The 14173-nt window shown below is 41.9% G+C and overlaps 1 protein-coding gene across 1 annotated transcript in view; it reads left to right on the forward strand.

Annotated features, from left to right (window-relative positions):
- Positions 1–14173, forward strand: part of ogdhb (oxoglutarate dehydrogenase b) — a gene marked incomplete at its 5' end in the record, with an annotated part of 50931 nt that overhangs the window by 25231 nt on the left and 11527 nt on the right. The window contains 7 exons of the mRNA XM_084160431.1: positions 7971–8086; positions 8185–8339; positions 9181–9327; positions 9605–9695; positions 11816–11995; positions 12064–12192; positions 12622–12801. Coding sequence (XP_084016557.1) covers positions 7971–8086; positions 8185–8339; positions 9181–9327; positions 9605–9695; positions 11816–11995; positions 12064–12192; positions 12622–12801 — 998 coding nt within the window. The remainder of the gene's footprint in view (positions 1–7970; positions 8087–8184; positions 8340–9180; positions 9328–9604; positions 9696–11815; positions 11996–12063; positions 12193–12621; positions 12802–14173) is intronic.

Raw genomic sequence — 14173 nt, forward strand, 5'->3', positions numbered from 1 at the left:
TTATTTTAGTTCAAACAAAAGAGGCACTGCCATCCTTGTAAATAAAAATGTCCCATTTTTATATTTGAGCACCAAGATACAGACCCTGAAGGACAATTTAGTTTGATTACAGGTAATATACTTGGTCAACATATTACTATACTAAATGTATATGGCCCGAACACAGACTTCCCCAAATCTATGTCTGACATGATTTTATTATTTAATCAACACTGCAAGGAACTTGGGTTTATTTCAGGAGATTTTAATTGTACTTTGGGTAAATTGGATAAATCATCAACTGCACCAGTCTCGAATCATAGAGCCTCAAATGCTCTCAGAAGCGTTTGTGATTCATCTGGTTTAGTAGACGTATGGAGAGAGCTAAATCCTAATGTCAGAGACTATACTTTCTACTCTAGACCCCATAATTCATATTCTAGGTTGGACTATTTTCTTATGCCCTCTGCTTACATGCATGTAGTCCAGTCATGTGCTATTGGTTCTATAGTAATTTCTGACCATGCCCCAGTGTATATAGATATTAAAATTGGCAAAACAATCCCCAAAACGAGATATGGGAGACTTAATACATCTCTGCTTGACAATGAAGGATTCTGCTCTGTGATAAAATATAAATTATCACATAACTAGCTCGACAATCAACTCTCTCCTGTCTCAGCTGCAACTATCTGCGATGCTATTAAAGCAACCATAAGAGGTTATATCATTTCCCATGCCTCTCTGATCAAGAAGCTTAGAATGGAAAATAGGAAAAAATTGGAGGCTGAAGTAAAGCATTTAGAACTTTCTCATAAACGACAACAAACCGAGGCAAACTGGAATTCACTAGCTTGTGCTAAGGCCAATCTCAATTTAGAACATACAAAGCATGTCAAAAAACTGTTTTTTACCAAGCAAAGATATTATGAGTTCGGTAACCGTCCGTGCCGTCTACTTGCACATCAACTTAAAAATGAACAGAATGAAAGATCAATTAAGTCTATAAGGATGGCAGATCGCTCTACTTCTTTTGATCCATTGCTTATCAATAATACATTTTGCGACTTCAATAAATCTCTTTATACTTCACAATGTACAAGATTGAACGACGAAATTACAAAATATCTGAATAAGATCATCTTGCCCGCTATATCAGATGAGCATAGTGTCATGACGTGACTTTAATTAATATGATGACTGTTATTTATCGAATCAACTAACTATGTTTAATTGTTACTCGATTAAATTAATCATGTAACAATTAACTCATTAGGATTTGGGGCACCACAGACAAAGTTGTTTATAGAGTTACCATCTCCCGAATAAACTCTAAAGGCCTTTACCTATCAATATGTATAAAACAGTCAACATATTAATCATTACCTCTTATCAGTCTCATTCTGAACGGTCGCAGACTTCTGGGATCTGCACGAACCCCAGCTTTACTTATGATTCAGCACTACACAAATTGGCTTATTTATTTACTAGCTAACTAAATAATAACACAGAATAACATACACACTTAATACATGAGAAAAAGTCCCTAGCGACTAAGAACAACATGACTGCTTGGTTACTAAAAGAGGGACAAAGAAAGAGAGACAGAGACACTTATCGTTGATACATTTGGAAACTACCCTCAAAGTAATCATAATACATTGCTCACGAACCACCGCCCGTTTGGAGTAGGAAATCATGAATGTATTTACGTGTTTGCCGTCGTCTATCTCTGTTGAAACCAATCAATCCTTCTATGGGGAAGGGGTCAGTTGGTGTAAGGCTCTGGTTGTCCACCAGAGGTCACAATGTCCTTCTTCTTAGTTGTCCTGGCTTGTAGTGGAATGTTAAAATAGAACAACTACTTAGCTTGTGTGGATAGTCAGAGTTTGGACCACTTTACACGCACATATGCAGCCTGGCAATGTTCGGGTCTAGTCTGGGAGTTGATCTTCTTCACCTCATGTTGAGGTTCAACATTCCAACCATTTTCAAACGTGTAGACCACCGTCTCACATCTCTCTGGTCTGATGTTAATTTGTCTTTCAAGCCTTTATGCAGTCTTGGTAAAAGGGGCGTTCCTACTTGCTGACACGATCTCTGAGCTCACTCGGGCATGGCTACTGACTGGTACAAAGCTTATATGAAAAACAATTATCTCATTAGAAAACATTCCTATCTTAACAAAAATACTCTCACAATGTTTCATATCATATACAACGTAAAGGATGAAAACCTGACACATACAGTGTGTATACTTTCCAAGTTACAGTATTTTCTTGATTCCATTCTTAATGACATCACAAAATAATGAACAATCATTTAGATCCCCACTGACCATTCCCCACATTCTTATCTTAGAAATATTGTTCCATTATTCACTTTTTGGACGTTATAGTTTTGGCGGCAAAAGTATTCTGGAGACAAAGGACATTCCTTTACCAATACTGAAGAGCAAGAGAGAGATTCCCCTCCTCCCTAATTTATGACAGGGTGTGAGGTGTCAAAACTGGCCCTGCCCCCCCTCCCCTCTTCTGTGGGTGAGAGGGGGTCTGGTTATTGTCAGCCATTACCAAGCTGATCTGAAGCCTTGGATCCTCACCCAGGAGAGTCATGACAATAGATATAGACTAAATGCTCCCTTTACTCCTGAAGAGGTTTGGGAAACTATTAAGGCAATGCCTTCTGGCAAGGCACACGGCCTAGACAGCTTCTCTGCAGAGTTCTACAAGAAGTTCTGGCCTGAGATATGCCCTATCTTCATGCCTGCTCTAAATGATATGTTCGAAAGAGACATCATACCAGAGTCCTGGAAAACTGCATCCATTAGCCTGATATAAAAAAATGACAAAAACCCATTAAACTGCGCTTCGTTTAGACCTATCAGTTTGCTAGGAGTTGATGTTAAAATAGTAGCTAAGACACTTCCTCGCAGTTTGGAGGTCCTACTTCCAGACCTCATTCATCCTGATCAGACTGGCTTTGTCAAATCCAGATTTGGAATGGACAATGTGAGACGTGCTTTGACTATCATAAACCACCTTGGCAGAATTAAAGACCCTGCACTCATTGTCTCTCTCGATGCTGAAAAGGCCTTCGAAAGAGTTGAGTGGAAATTCTTATTTGTTGTATTAGAAAATGTTAATCTGGGTGACCATTCTATTAATTTAGTAAAATTACTTTATTCTAACCCATCAGCGGCAGTTAACACAAATGGTAAATTATCAGAAAGATTTCCTATCGGTAGGGGCTGTCGTAAAGGCTGTCCTTTAACTCCTGCTCTGTTCTCGTTAGTCATAGAACCACTGGCTGAGGCAATAAGGTCTAGTAATATCACCAGGGGCATCTCTAAGGGTGACGAAGTGCATACAATTTCAATTTTTGCTGATGATTTTTTTTTTTTTTGTCATTTAACAGACGCTCTCATCCAGAGCGACTTACAGTTAGTGAGTGCATACATTTTCATACCTTCATGCATGTTTTTTTTGTACTGTAGCAGAATCCAGTCTTATTGGAATGATATTAATTTATACATCCAGAAGATCTTGGGTAGACTATTTGCTTTTTCACCTTATTTATATTTGCTCCACTTTGATTGTAATGTTGTGTTTGACTCTGAACGTCTGTTCAATACCCTTGTTTACTTAGCCAAAAAATGCATATTGTTATTATGGTCCACACCTGAAGTACCATCTGCGAGAATGTGGCTTTCTCAAGCTTCTGCTATTCTACCCCTAGAGAAACGTACCTTTGATTTATACCAGAGGTCTGATACATTTAGGAAAATATGGTTTCCATTGTGGTCCTATGTACAAAGCCTCCCATAAATGCCCCATGTTATAATTGTGATGTTTGTATATATATTTTTCTCTCCATTTTATGACTGCCTTTTTCTATAATGTTTTGCTGTATCCTTTGGCCTCGGCTAAACCTGTTATCCGGTACTCAGTTCGCCCCCTGCGACTCTAAGGTGATGTTGCGTGGAAATGTGGCCTTTCTCCCAAAAGTTTTTGAGCTATTTCCCTTTTCGCCTCCTTTTGCTTCTGAAGAGCAACAGATGTTACATGCCCTGTGTCTGGTGCGAGCTTTACGCACGTACATTGAACGGACCCGGGATATCTGGTCATGTGACCAGCTTTTTGTCTGTTTTGCTAATCCAGCTCGCAGCAGGGCGCTCCCTAAGCAGCGTCTCTCCCACTGGATTGTTGAGGCTATTTCCCTGGCATATAGCAGCAAGGGGCAAGATTTACCTAGTGCTGTATGCGCCCACTCCACCAGGGGTCTGGCAGCGTCTTGGGTGTTGGTTAAAGGGTTGACTATAGGAGATATTTGTGCTTCGGCGAGTTGGGCATCACCACACACTTTTTAAAAAAAAAAATTCACTTGGATGTCATTGGTCCCAGTGTAGCCCACAGGGTTCTTATGGCTGGAACAGGGGAAAGTGTGCATAATACCCAGACTGCCGCATCTGGCGGTGTCAGTTCTGGTTGGTCTGTCATGGGCCGTTTTCGTTTAATATCCGTTGGGGTCTGCTTGGGGCGTGATCATATTTCCCCATAGTATGTTGTTCCTGACAAAGGGAATGTAGCGTTATGACTATAACTACTATTCCCCGAAGGAAGGAATGAGGTACAACACCTGTTTGTACCCCGCGCCGCCAGTTCCTGGGCTCGATGAAGAGCGGTATTAAATTGAAGGAATGAATCCGAGCCTCACGCTTATCATCTTTGGATGGCGGGGCTTCCAGCGAGGCACGGATTTCATTGGCCTTGTCAGGTGTGATTGTAGATCCTTCAAACAAAGTCGCGAGAGTGTGGCTCCCCATAGTATGTTGTACCTCATTTCCCTCCTTTAGGGAACAGTAGTTATAGTCATAATGTTACGCTATAGTCATAAAGCTACGCTATAGTCATAAAGCTACGCTATAGTCATAAAGCTACACTATAGTCATAAAGCTACGCTATAGTCATAACGCTACGCTATAGTCATAATGCTACGTTATAGTCATAAAGCTACGCTATAGTCATAACGCTACGCTATAGTCATAATGCTACGCTATAGTCATAACACTACAGTCATAACGCTACGCTATAGTCATAACGCTACGCTATAGTCATACCGCTACGCTATAGTCATAACGCTACGCTATAGTCATAAATCTACGCTATAGTCATAAAGCTACGCTATAGTCATAAAGCTACGCTATAGTCATAAAGCTACGCTAGTCATAACGCTACGCTATAGTCATAACGCTACGCTATAATCATAACGCTACGCTATAGTCATAACGCTACGCTATAGTCATAATGCTACGTTATAGTCATAAAGCTACGCTATAGTCATAACGCTACGCTATAGTCATAACGCTACAGTCATAACGCTACGCTATAGTCATAACGCTACGCTATAGTCATACCGCTACGCTATAGTCATAACGCTACGCTATAGTCATAAAGCTACGCTATAGTCATAAAGCTATGCTATAGTCATAAAGCTACGCTAGTCATAACGCTACGCTATAATCATAACGCTACGCTATAGTCATAACGCTACGCTATAGTCATAACGCTACGCTATAGTCATAAAGCTACGCTATAGTCATAACGCTACGCTATAGTCATAACGCTACGCTCCCTAGTTCTTACTGTAGCTCTTCTTGTCTATCTATCTGGTTGCTCTGTGTGCAGTAGAGTGTAGTGTAGTGATAGAAGTAGAGTGGTCCCAAGTTTTTCTTTTCTGAAGTGTGTGTGTGTGTGTGTGAGTGCATGAGTGCCTACAAGTGTGTTAAGGATGTGCATCTTTCCCTTTCAAGACGATTCGATACGTCTCTAGATACATGGTCTCCGATACGATACAGGAACAATGCACTAACATTTGTTGCAGAAACACATTCATTTTCCATTCTAAATTAAAACCTGCTGCTGATGGAGCTCATGAGCTGGGCCTCTCTGAGCTGGATCTGTCTGAGCTGACTTCGGTGGGTGTTTGGGTGGGTGTGTGGGTGTGTGTGTGTGTGTGTGTGTGTGTGTAAATGATGTATGTCTATGGTGTATGTACTATGTAGGCTCCTGAGTTGAGCCATAAGGGAGACTAGGCCTCTACCATCCCACTACCACTATCAGATTAGGGGGCAATGTAGCCTGTTTTTTGTCCCCCCACTTTGGTTCTGAAATCACCATCAGCCACTAATTAACTTGTCATTTTTGCAGATTAAGTGTTTGAGCTATGAATGTATCAATATTTATCATTTACAAATTAGCTATGACATAGCCAATTAATATACAGCGCAACTATATAGGATTTCACCCCCATCTCATAATTGAATGGTTTTGACCGTTTGGAAGTTTTTATGGAGTGCTTCTTTTCTCCTCCCACTTTGACCATGCAGTGTGCCTTGCAAAAGTGTTCGCTGTCCTCGTTATGAAATTATCAACTTTACCCTGTATATCTAAACATGACCATATTGTTTAAACCTCTAGAGTCGATGTCCACGCCCCCGCGAAAATCTAATTAGCAGAAGAAAAAAAAATAACATCAAAATAGGTCTGTTTGAACTAGAGATGTTTTTTTGCATGGGCTGTGTCTCAATCCACCGCATCTGCCAAATGTAGCCTTCCACATCTGCCAAATGTAGCCTTCCACATCTGCCAAATGTAGCCTTCCACATCTGCAGTGGAAGGTGGCCGAGCTACAGCAGTGTCTTCTCACGAAAACGTCTGTAGCATCTGAATGGTTTGGCCTACACACTAATATGAGCCCTCTACGGCAAGATGAGATGTTTTTCTCTGGGACGCCCACAAGCCTCACAAGACTCGTCTGAAGTTAGCCCGTACCAGTTTAAAAAATGAATGGAAGGATATATGGAGATAGTTTAGTGTCCATTAAAAAAATAAAATAAAGTATGGGTAAAAAATAAATAACAATATTGATCTTTCTTATATCTCAGATTCAGATATACATTTTACATTTTTTTACATTATTTAGCAGACGCTCTTATCCAGAGCGACTTACATGAGCAATTAGGGTTAAGTGTCTTGCTCAAGGGCACATCGACAGATTTTTCACCTAGTCGGCTCGGGGATTAGAACCAGCGACCTTTCGGTTATTGGCACAACGCTCTTAACCACTAAGCTACCTGCCGCCAACATTTTAAAACAAACTTCCTTTTGATGAATTTTTTACTATCTGTTTTTCCATGTATGAATCTGATATTCAATGCGTTTCTATGGGCTAATAGCAGTAAGGCCAAATTCAATGTTTCATCAAATACTTTTTTATATACTTTTTTTATACCTAAAGGGGTTCTAAAATTCGAAATCAAATAGCTAAATGATCCTTGGTTTGACCATCTTAAAACAATTCCATATGTTAGGATGTCACAGAGAATACTAAGCTATCACGTGCACGTCATTGCCTGCCGCCATTTTGTATTTGCATCATCGCTCACACTTTCATTCCAGACAGGAAATAATCTCTCTCTCCTGTTGCTATACCACTCTAGAATATAATTTATAGAATCTAGAAGTACAGTATTCTAGACGCTGAATGACATTTTTGTCACCCCTCTATCTCCCTCCAACACCCTTCTCCATTTTAACTTTGGTATTGCGCTATTGTCTCTTCACATCTCTTTCTCTTCATCTCTTCCGCTCTCTCACCTGATCCTATCCCTCCCATCTCTCTTGTGTCATGCAATAACCCTGCTTTTGTCCATCAAATTAATGTTGTGCCTCTATGAGCTTTTAACCAATCAATGCTGAGTTTTTTTTGGCTGTCTGTATAACTTAGATTCAAATATAGTGTGTTTCTCTAGATATCAAGAAGGTTTGATGTTTATATTTGCCTTCCATCTCTATGCCCCCACCCCTCGCTCTCCCTCTAATTCCCTCTCTTTCTGTCTTTCTCCATCTCTCTCTTTCTTCCACTTCCTCTCTCCTGACATTCTATTTCGTTTCTTCACCCCTATCCCGTCTCCATGGTGACGATGGCAGGGTTCTATGGTCTGGATGAGTCCGACCTGGACAAGGTGTTCCGGCTCCCCACCACCACCTTCATCGGGGGCAGCGAGAGCGCTCTGCCCCTCAGAGAGATCATAAGCCGCCTCGAGGTAAAGTAGATCCGCCGTATCGTGTACAACACTCACTTAGTCATTACTAACAAAAATAGTGCACACACTGACCTCACCTCTCTTTTCCTGTCCTGTAGATGGCGTACTGTCAGTCTATTGGAGTAGAGTTCATGTTCATTAATGACATGGAGCAGTGTCAGTGGATCAGACAGAGGTTTGAGAGGCCAGGTGTCATGCAGTTCACCCTGGAGGAGAAGAGGACCCTGCTGACCAGAATGGTTCGATCCACCAGGTCTGCCTGTCTGTCTGTCTGTACGTGTGGTCATATGACACAAAAATATAGGTTTTTGGCCATGCACACCAGTATGTGGCCACAGAACAATGCAAATGCAGAAAATACCTCTTCCCTACTGTAAAATATGGTGGTGGATCTTTGACATTATGGGGCTATTTTGCTTCCACTGGTCTTGGGCTCTTGTTAAGATCAATGGCTTCATTAACTGTACCCAGTACCAGGACATTTTAGCCAGAAATCTGGTTGCCTCTGCCAGGAGGCAGAAACTTGGCCACAAGTGGATCTTTCAGTAAGACAATAATCAAAACACGCACACATCAAAATCCACAAAGAAATTGTTAATTGAACACAAAATCAACATTTTGCCTCTGGACTTAAACCCAATTTAAAACCTGTGGTTTGAATTGAAGAGGACAGTCCATAAGCGCAGATTAAGGTTATCAAGGATCTGGAAATATTCTGTATGGAGGAATGGTCTAAGATCCCTCCCAATGTGTTCTCCAATCTCATAAAACATTTGAGAAAAAGGCTCAGTGTCGTTATCCTCGCAAGGGGAGGGTGCTGGAGTATTGGAAACAGGGGATCCAATCATTTTGACCATCTTTTTGAGATTTTGTATGATTACTTGTTGAACAAAATCTATTTTCCTGAGCAATTGTATTAGTATAAAATAATATCATTTTTATAAAATGTTTACATACAATATAGCTCAGTCTTTTTTGCTCTTTATCAAGGGATCCAATAATTCCAGACCTCACTGTATAACTCTAGGACTGGATTCTGGACTGGGTAAAATTAGTGGGCGGGGCCTAACCTGGTATGACTTCCTGTTGGTCAGGTTCGAGGAGTTCCTCCAGAGGAAGTGGTCATCAGAGAAGCGTTTTGGTCTGGAGGGCTGTGAGTCTCTCATCCCAGCCCTGAAAACCATCATCGACAAGTCCAGCATGAACGGAGTGGAGAGCATCATCATGGGCATGCCCCACAGGTTCTGTTACCATGGAAACACCAATCACAGGCTGCCCCACACGTAGCATAGCTACGGTAGCACTAGACACCGCTCTCAACCTACTGTTGTAGCTCTCCTGGTTGCTGGGATCCCGGGAATATTCACAGTTTACATTACAACTACTTACATGCTGCTTAAACATGTTCTTTACTGGAATACCCAGGTAGACTGTTCATTAGACTTGTAACATTTACTATACCGTACATGAAAGTTAATCTCTCTTTCTCTCTCTCTCTCTCTCTCTCTCTCTCTCTAGGGGGAGGTTGAATGTGTTGGCCAATGTGATCCGTAAGGAGCTGGATCAGATCTTCTGTCAGTTTGACTCCAAGCTGGAGGCTGCTGATGAGGTAAATTATACAGCTAGCAGAGAGCAGGGTCCTGCTCATTAATCACCAAACGGGGGGGGGGGGGGGGGGGGACGACGACATTGTAACATGCTGTCCATTGCTGCCTTAGAATGGAAACTCCTGGTAACACAGTGGAATCTCTCCTGGTAACACAATGGAAACTCTCCTGGTAACACAATGTGGAACGTGAATAACATGGAAAAAGTCTTATCATAAGCTAAAGAAAATGAAAAAGTAGTACTCATACAATTCACCTCCATTTAACTTCTGAACCTCTTTCTCTCTCCCTCCCCTTTATTTCACATCATATTATGACTATATACAGTGTTGTAACGATGTGCAAATAGTTAAAGCACAAAAGGGAAAATAAATCAACATAAATATGGGTTGTATTTACAATGGTGTTTGTTCTTCACTGGTTGCCCTTTTCTTGTGGCAACAGGTCACAAATCTTGCTGCTGTGATTGCACACTGTGGTATTTCACCCAATAGATATGCGAGTTGATCAAAATTGGATTAGTTTTTTTAAATTCTTTGTGGGTCTGTGTAATCTGAGGGAAATATGTGTCTCTAATATGGTCATACATTTGGCAGGAGGTTAGGAAGTGCAGCTCAGTTTTCACCTCATTTTGTGGGCAGTGTGCACATAGCCTGTCTTCTCTTGAGAGCCAGGTCTGCCTACGGCTGCCTTTCTCAATAGCAAGGCTATGCTCACTGAGTCTGTACAGTGCCTTGCAAAAGTATTCATCCCCCTTTGCGTTTTTCCTATTTTGTTGCATTACAACCTGTAATTTATTTTTATTTGGATTTCATTTAATGGACATATACAAAATAGTCCAAATTGGTGGTGAAATGAAAAAAATAACTTGTTTCAAAAAATTCTAAAAAATAAATAACGGAAGAGTGGTGCGTGCATATGTATTCACCCCCTTTGCTATGAAGCCCCTAAATAAGATCTGGTGCAACCAATTACCTTCAGAAGTCACATAGTTAGTTAAATAAAGTCCACCTGTGTGCAATCTAAGTTTCACATGATCTGTCACATGATCTCAGTATATATACACCTGTTCTGAAAGGCCCCAGAGTCAGCAACACCACTTAGCAAGCGGCACCATGAAGACCAAGGAGCTCTCCAAACAGGTCAGGGACAAAGTTGTGGAGAAGTACAGATCAGAGTTGGGTTATAGTCAGTCTTCCAGAGATTTGAGACTGGGATCGGAGGTTCACCTTCCAGCAGGACAATGACCCTAAGCATACTGCTAAAGCAACACTCGAGTGGTTTAAGGGGAAACATTTAAATGTCTTGGAATGGCCTAGTCAAAGCCCAGACCTCAATCCAATTGAGAATCTGTGGTATGACTTAAAGATTGATGTACACCAGTGGAACCCATCCAACTTGAAGGAGCTGGAGCAGCTTTGCCTTGAAGAATGGGCAGAAATCCCAGTGGCTAGATGTGCATAGCTTATGGAGACATACCCCAAGAGACTTGCAGCTGTAATTGCTGCAAAAGGTGGCTCTACAAAGTATTGACTTTGGGGGGGTGAATAGTTATGCACACTCAAGTTTTCAGTTTTTTTGTCTTATTTCTTGTTTGTTTCACAAAAAAATCTTCAAAGTGGTAGGCATGTTGTGTAAATCAAATGATACAAACCCCCCAAAAATCCATTTTAATTCCAGGTTGTAAGGCAACAAAATAGGAAAAATGCCAAGGGGGGTGAATACTTTCGCAAGCCACTGTCAAAGCTTTCCTTAATTTTGAGTCAGTCACAGTGGTCAGGTATTCTGCCACTGTGTACTCTCTGTTTAGGGCCAAATAGCATTCTAGTTTGCTCTGTTTTTGTTAATTCTTTCCAATGTGTCAAGTAATTCTCTTTTTGTTTTCTCATGATTTGGTTGGGTCTAATTGTGTTGCTGTCCTGGGGCTCTGTGGGGTCTGTTTGTGTTTGTGAACAGAGCCCCGGGACCAGCTTGTTTAGGGGACTCTTCTCCAGGTTCATTTCTCTGTAGGTGATGTCTTTCTCTCTCTCAATTCAATTCAATTCAATTTAAGGGCTTTATTGGCATGGGAAACATATGTTCTCGCTCTCTCTTACTCGCTCTCTCTCCTCCTCCCTATCAGGGTTCTGGAGATGTGAAGTACCATTTGGGGATGTGGCACCGTAGGATCAACCGGGTCACTGATAGGAACATCACGCTGTCACTCATGGCTAACCCCTCCCACCTGGAGGCTGTGGACCCCGTGGTGCAGGGCAAGACCAAGGCTGAGCAGTTCTACTCTGGAGACACAGAGGGCAAAAGAGTATGTACACACACACACATGCACACAAACACACAAACCGTGTGCATGAATATTTCTGTGTGTTCCAGGTGATGTCCATCCTGCTCCATGGTGATGCAGCGTTTGCAGGCCAGGGGGTTGTCTACGAGACCTTCCACCTCTCTGACCTGCCCTCCTACACCACACATGGCACTGTCCATGTGGTGGTCAACAACCAGGTAACACACATCCTGCTACACCACCCAAGGCACTGTCCAAGTTCTTCTGATGATCTTCATTTGGTATATCGTGTCACAGACTCTTTGACAAATACTGATTTTGTGGAGGTGATGCTTGAAGTGGATGGGGGGAGTTTTACTGAAAATGTTGGGTGTTTCTGTAGTGGGGAGGGGCTTACTTACGTAAATAGAGTTAGCTAGTGTACACAATATTTGGTTCTGGGTTTCGAGATTAACAACCAGGTAACAAACACACTTTAACAGCCCCATGGATGGCCTGCTGTTCTCCGTAACCTACACACACACACGCACCCACACACACTCACAAAACCTCCTACATCACTCACACATGCATGCAAGCACAACCACATTACACGCCCGCTCCCCCCACCCACACACCCTCTAACCACCTGTCTCTCCTCCCTGTAGATTGGTTTCACAACCGACCCCAGGGTGGCGAGATCATCCTCATACCCTACAGACGTGGCCAAGGTGGTCAACGCCCCCATCTTCCACGTCAATGCTGACGACCCCGAGGCTGTCATGTACGTGTGTAACGTCGCCGCCGAGTGGAGAGCCACCTTTCACAAGGACGTGGTGGTAGACTTGGTGAGTGTGTTCCCTGATCAGGGTGGTGTCTCCGGAAGGTCACTCACCACCTTCCGGAGACATTTGAAACCCCACCTCTTTAAGGAATACCTGGGATAGGATAAAGTAATCCTTCTACCCCCCCTTACCCCAACCCATCCCCCCCCCCAAATTTTTTTTTTTACAAAACAATGTGTAAAGTGGTTATCCCACAATAAGGTGAATGCACCTATTTGTAAGTCGCTCTGGATAAGAGCGTCTGCTAAATGACGTAAATGTAATGTAAATGTAATTAGGCAAACGGAAGAAAACTGACTGAAACAGGATTTTCGTTGTCAGTTTACCTCTTAACCTGACAGTCCCTGAAATCGGGCACTAGAATTACTTTTAAAAAATATGTATATGTTTACATGACTTCTTTTATTGATTTCCCACCGTTTTATGTCAGAAGACTGCAATCCAGACCTTTCAAGGACCATGTAAACATGCTCGGTCGAATAAACTTGTATTTGCCTCCCTCTGGTGGTCAGCTGCAGCATTACATCGATTTATATAACTTCACTGCAACGTTACGTCAAAAGGGGAGTTACTTAGAAAAACATGTATACAGCTCGACTGCTTCACAGCACAGACATGGCAAAGCAATAGCTAAATATGTCTCGAGCAGGCGGATCTAAATACATAACTTGCATAGCTATACGATAAAGAATGCAACCTACACACTTCCTAAAAGAAGTAAAGAAGTAATTTTGTGTAAAAGTGAAACATTTGTTTTATGTCGGAGGCAGACACATTGCATACAGTACCAGTCAAAAGTTTGGACACACGTACTCATTCAAGGGTTTTTCTTAATTTTTACTATTTTCCACATTGCAGGATAATAGTGAAGACATCAAAACGATGAAATAACACATATGGAATCATGTAGTAACCATAAAAGTGTTAAACAAATTAAAATATATTTTAGATTTTTCAAAGTAGCCACCCTTTGCCTTGATGACAGCTTTGCACACTCTTGGCATTCTCTCAACCAGCTTCACCTGAAATGCTTTTCCAACAGTCTTGAAGGAGTTCCCACATATGCTGAGCACTTGTTGGCTGCTTTTCCTTCACTCTGCGGTCCAACTCATCCCAAACCATCTCAATTGGGTTGAGGTCGGGTGATTGTGGAGGCCAGGTCATCTAATGCAGCACTCCATCACTCTCCTTCTTGGTCAAATAGTCCTTACACAGCCTGGAGGTGTGTTGGGTCATTGTCCTGTTGGAAACAAATAATAGTCCCACTAAGCGCAAACCAGATGGGATGGCTTATCGCTGCAGAATTCTGTGGTAGCCATGCTGGTTAACTGTGCCTTGAATTCTAAATAAATCACGACAGTGTCACCAGAAAAGC

This window comes from Coregonus lavaretus, assembly GCF_964263955.1.
Source record: "Coregonus lavaretus genome assembly, chromosome: 4".
Classification (NCBI taxonomy): domain Eukaryota; kingdom Metazoa; phylum Chordata; class Actinopteri; order Salmoniformes; family Salmonidae; genus Coregonus; species Coregonus lavaretus.